Genomic DNA, 6,007 nt, shown 5'->3' with positions numbered 1-6,007 from the left:
TTTAATGATCATTATATTAATGTATCCCAAAACCTGAACACCATTAAATATAATCCAGAGACAAAGGTAAAAACTCCAATAAATGAAAGGACAATGTACTTATATCCTGTAACACCCAAAGAAGTACAATCGGCTATCAACAAACTAAAGAGTAAAATGAGCTGCGGATCTGATGGCATCCCTGACCAAATTATTAGATATAGTACCAATAATGTTGTCGCTCAGCATGTGGACATAATCAATGACTCTTTTGAATCTGGAGTGTTTCCAAATAAACTTAAGCAGTCAACAGTAATATCAGTTTGTTAAAGTGGTGAAAAGTTTGCCATTGAAAATTTCAAACCTCTATCAGTTTTATCTGTAGTTAAGAAATAAAATTCTTGTAAATGCATGGAATGGTTTCAGAAAAGGCAAATCTACACAAACAGCTCTCTTCAGTTTCCTAAAACTTGTTTACAAAGCTATTGAGGACAAGGAACTGATCCTTTCATTATGAAAGGAAAAAATGATTACGAGATACAGCAAAAAATCAACAAAACAGCACTAGTGGCAGAAAAATGGTTTAAAGATAACTGTCTAGTTGTCAGTGACAAGAAAACTGTATGAAATGATAATTAAATCAAAACCCGACACTGTCGACAGGCTTTGATATACATCAATGGGGACAGTTGTAAAAATATGTGGCCCGACCGCAACTCGTACCCGGTATCTCATGCTTACATGGCAGACACTCTATTCATCTGAGTCACCGAGGGCACAGAGGATAGTGCGACTGCAGGGACTTATCCCTTGCATGCTCCCCGTGAGACCCACATTCCCAACTTAATGTCCACACACTACATTCGTAGTGTAATGGGCAGGGGCATGTAACAGAATATTCCACACAAGATGTGGTGAGCACCTAAATAGCCTATGAACATCACTTCTAAGCAAAACTAAACTTGTGGCTGTTAAAAATAGATTGAGCTGTGCAATAAAATGGTACATAGATTTCAGTTTAAAGAGTCAATGCAGGGAAACTCAGAGCAGTGACCAAGCGTGACATACATTTCATTTGGTCAGAACAATTTGCACTGAACAAGTAAAGAAAATGTAGTAAAAGAAGAAAAGAAGCAATAAGCATCTCCCCCCCCTCAATAACAAGAATGATTTAACATTATTACATGTTACTGCACATTTCTAAGAAGTAGGCTTAATGAATTATGTTATTGGTCACACAAAATTAACTACAACATGTTTATTTGCCTTAATATAATGGAATAGGCTTTATGTCTCATACATAATACTGATATGTGTAGTTATATACACAATTACAGATGTTAACCTTACACTTTAAATTTAACATATGTTCACATTTTTCATCAAAAAATTCTGATACATTATAAATTGAATTTTCAAACAGTCAGCTGTACAGTTTTCTTTGAAATAGTTTAGAAGCCATGGACCATGCTGAAGGTCATAATTTGTTGAAGATTATTAGAGCACTGATGCGGATGACTGGGCTGTTTTTACTAGTCTGTATCCCGGAATATCCATTTTAACTTTTCCTCTGCACTGTGCTGGTGTATAGCTCCCCTTATACGAAATTCTTTCATATTTGTTTTAACGTGTAGTGATGAGAAATATATATAAAGATTTCCATCTGTAAGTATATTGAGTTTTCTAGGAGAGGTTGACAGTGATCTGCTGGTCAAGCCCTACACATTATTTTTTATAACTTTCTTGTGTATCCTCAATGTATCACTCATGTGTGTGGAGTGGCCCCATACTAGCAGTCCACAAGAAATGTCAGACTGGAACAGCCCAAAATGTGTCAATCTTAAATAATTAGGAGTAACTAAACCTCTCAGTTTCCATGCTAGGTATGCTATCCTTGATATTCTTTTGCAAATGTACCTGATGTGTTCTCCACACCTCAATTATGAGTCTATATGGAATTCTAAAAGTTTAGCTGTTCAAGATTCTATATCATTAGATAGTCCAGGTAGAGGATTCTTGGTCTTGTCAGGATTACACAGCAGTTTGTCATAGGAGACCATTTTACTGCAACTTTTAGTGATTTTAGTGACATGTTTGGTAATGTCGATGTGTCCCGGTGAGTAGCAATTGTTGTTGTGTTATCTGCATAGCAGACCACAGATTGAGGAACATGATGTGGCAAATCATTGCAGGCAATTATGAAAGAGAATGGTCCAAGTACTGATCCCTAGGGTACACTTTCTCTACAATTTCCATTAGAAAATGTCTGTTTCTCACTATTGTCTCACGACATATTGGTTTCTGTGTTTTAAGTATGAAGCAATTACTATTAGTGCTGTAAAATGTACTTGACAAAATTCAAGTTTCTCAATCAATATTTCATAAGGCATACAATCAAAGGCCTTACTTAGTCAACATAAAACCAGCGAGGCTTTATCCCCATTTTGAAAAATAGTGATTATCTGGTTTACAATGTCAAGAACAGCTGAAGTAGCGTGTTTTCCTCGTCTGTGACCAAACTGTTTGTCCAAAAGGAGTTTATTTTCTTCAAAGTAATCACTTATTTGATTGTGTATACGAGTTCCAGATATTTTGGAAATTATGGGAACTATTGAGAATGGACGATAATTTTCAGGGACCTTTTTGTCTCCATTTTTAAACATTGGTATAACTTTTGAAAATTTAAAAATGCAGTGACACTCAATATTAAGTGGTTGATCATTTATATCAAACAGAAATATGTGACACCTAAGGCAGAAACTTGTGGTACTCCTGTGACATGATTTTCGACTCAAAGTTCCTCTCTGTAATGATATAATGACTCTTTGTCTTTGGTTATATAGGTTGGAGTTAAACCAACAGACCCAACGCAATTTCCTCCTGCATTTCAAAAGTATTAAAAGAAAATTATGTATAATGAACCTACAATTTTTTTTAATAGAAACGATGTCCTATGCAGTGAACAACATGTATTCAGAAATAAGAGGTCAACAACAACTGCTATTTATGAGTACATCAAATCCATATTGAGCCTTATGGACAAAAAACAAGAATTAACAGGAGTATTTATTGAACTGTCAAAAGGTTTTGACATGGTGGACCATAAGATTCTGCTGTCAATCCTTGAAACATATGGTATTCAAGGTCTGTCCAACAACTAGATCAGTTCCTTTCTGAGCAGTTGTGAGCAGTTGGTGGGCATCAAACACACAATATCTACCTAAAAACGGTATTGGAATACTTACCAGACTTTAAAGGAAGTAAATATGGTGTTCCCCAAGGATCAGTAGTGGGACCCCCTTCTGTTCCTTCCGTATATAAACAATCTCAGCTTAAATGTGGATGCACATAAAATAATCATAGTTGCAGATGACACCACAATTCTACTAAAAGGATGCAGTAAAGAACAAGTACTGCAATCAGTAAACAGTCACAAAACAACTTAGCTGCTAGGTACAGAATAATCAGATTGTAATAAATAGTAAAAAACTACTGCATCAAAATTCCGCATTGCTCCAAACAAGGACATGTTTATTCTGTTGGTCTCTATCAATGATGAACTAGTTAGTAACTGTACAGAAACCAAATTCCTTGGGTTAAAGCTGCAGAGCAATGTTAAATTGAATCAGCGTATTGAATACCTTAATGCAGAACTGAGCAAGACATGTTTTTTTTTTTTGCTCACTAAAATCATGCTGTAGTGAGAAAATAGTAATGAATGCATACCGTGGCTACTTCTATTCTCACCTTAAATATGTAGGTAGTCTCTTTCTGTGGAACTCTAAAACGGTTAATAGCAGTTTCAAACTACAAAAAAGGGCCATTAGAATTGGATGGAAACCTAGAGACTCTTGCAAACCTCTGTTTAAGACACTTGGTATCATTCCCTTACCATGTGTATTCATAATGGAAATCCTTATATTCATTAAAGTAAATATAACAGGTAAGAACTACAGACTGCGAAAAAACTGTGATATTCATGATAATTTTACCAGAAAAATTTACATATAATCCAAACCATAACATCTCTGTGTCAGAAACGTACTTTCCACATCGGAGTTAAACTGTATAACAAACTTCCCAAAAATATAAAAGCTATTACTGAGGTCAATATCTTTGGAAAATCTATGAAGTCATAGTTACAGCATCACTGCTTTTACTCCATTTAAGAATATTTACATTTATGAAGTGTGATATATAAATACTTAATTCATAAAGTGTTTTATTCTAATCTTAAATAAGTATGCCTATAAATCACTTTCAGAAGTGTACTAATAACATGACTTCTCCAATGTCTTCTGCAAAAGATGCTTTGTAGAAACCATGACCAATAAGTACAGCACAATACAATGCAATACAAAAATCATTTGAGTACTGTGACCCTAATTCCATATTTTTCCAGTTTGTGGAGTAGCAAGGAACAGTTCACACTGTCAAAGGCCTTTAATATGTTACAAAAAATTCCTGTGGTATGCAGTGAACTGTCCAGAGGGACCTAATTTTATGTAAAAAAATGGCTTATAGCAGATACTGTGGATATGCCTTTTTGAAATCCAATTGGTTTCTTGGGACAATTTAAATTCTTCTATTAGATTTTTAATTTGTGTTGTGACTACCTTTTCAAATATTTTTTAGTTGTGGAGGGAGAGAGATTGGGTCATAGTTTCCCATTTGTGCCTTTTTTGAATAGTGGCTTATCTACAGTGTATTTTAGAGTGTCTGGAAATATACCTTCTTGTAGGTACTGGTTAACTATTGCAATTACTGTCTGTGCAATTATTTTAGATGCTGTTTTAAACACTTGTGGGGGCATAGAACCAATGGCTCTATCCCTCAATAATATTACTGGCTCACCGCAGCAAGAACAACTGTATCTTTGCCAGATCAGTTGTCTGTAGAACACTCTATTCTGCATACATTGTGTATACACTGTGAGAATAAAAGTATTCACAGTAAGTGAAGGGAGGGAAGGGATAATTTATCATCATAATTAGCACCCCACTCTACTTTTGTTGGTATCCCATCCCATCATGCTGGCACTTTAATTTTTAGTGTTAGTACCACATTTTCTACCTTTTACAGTAGTTCAGCTGACTGTAGTGAAAAATTCATCTTTAAATTGTTCAGTGTTAAGCGATTATATGTTATGTGGGTAATTTTCTACATTGATGTTTGATTTGTTTACGTTTATAAATAATTAATTAAATGATAATGATATTTGAGCAGGATTTACAAAAGTTTTGCACTCTATCTTGATTTCAGAAATATCATGGCCTCAAGCTGTGACACCTGTTTCAGCTTTGATCACTGACTATAATGGCTTTAATTTGTCTTCCCTTTCCAAAATAAATTTATTAATTGCCAGCTATTTTTCGGCCCTTGCAACTTTTTTAAGAATATATTTGTAAATTTTTACTTAGGTAACAAAATCAGGACTGTCACTGTGTTTTAGTTCCCTATGTAACTGTCTTTTCCTTGCACTTGTAATTTTTATTCCTTTAGTGATCCACATTACTTTATTTCCTACTTTTTATGGTGGAAAGTTTCATTAAAAATGTGCAGGAAGTTTTCCAAGAAAGTAGCAAAATTTTCAGAACATGAAATACTTTGATCTATAGCCCACTTCATCTTATTTAATCTGTGATGGAATAAATTCATATTTTCTGTGCTGAACTGGTGTTTGCTTTAGGTTTTTTTCAGAGCACGTTTCTGTTGTTCTTGGTAACTCCATAAACTGAACACGATCATCAGAAGGTCCTACATCTAAAGCAGACTTGCTTGCTTCATTATAAGTACAATTGGTTAAAATATTCTCTATACATGTTGCTGACATTTCATTTACTCGAATAAAATCAGTGAAATTAGCACTGAAACCCAATATTTGAGTTATGCCAATGAATTTTGTTCAGTTGTCGGCTTCACTGGCAAAATCTATTATGAAATCAGCAATTACTATTCTTTTATTAAATTTTGGTAATATGCACTGGAATTGTTTTGGTATTTCTGTGGCTCAAATTCTATACACAGA

The 6,007-nt window shown here is 34.4% G+C and overlaps 1 protein-coding gene across 1 annotated transcript; it reads left to right on the top strand.

Annotated features, from left to right (window-relative positions):
* The first annotated feature begins 2,796 nt into the window (after nucleotides 1-2,796).
* On the top strand, nucleotides 2,797-3,331 carry LOC124613809. Its single transcript, XM_047142531.1, has 3 exons — nucleotides 2,797-2,822; nucleotides 2,921-3,123; nucleotides 3,228-3,331. Exons 1-3 carry the CDS (start codon nucleotides 2,797-2,799, stop codon nucleotides 3,329-3,331), a joined length of 333 nt encoding a protein of 110 aa, XP_046998487.1.
* Nucleotides 3,332-6,007: the final 2,676 nt, after the last annotated feature.

The sequence above is a fragment of the Schistocerca americana genome, chromosome 4 (assembly GCF_021461395.2).
Source record: "Schistocerca americana isolate TAMUIC-IGC-003095 chromosome 4, iqSchAmer2.1, whole genome shotgun sequence".
Classification (NCBI taxonomy): domain Eukaryota; kingdom Metazoa; phylum Arthropoda; class Insecta; order Orthoptera; family Acrididae; genus Schistocerca; species Schistocerca americana.
This window is presented reverse-complemented; position numbering and strand designations above follow the sequence as displayed.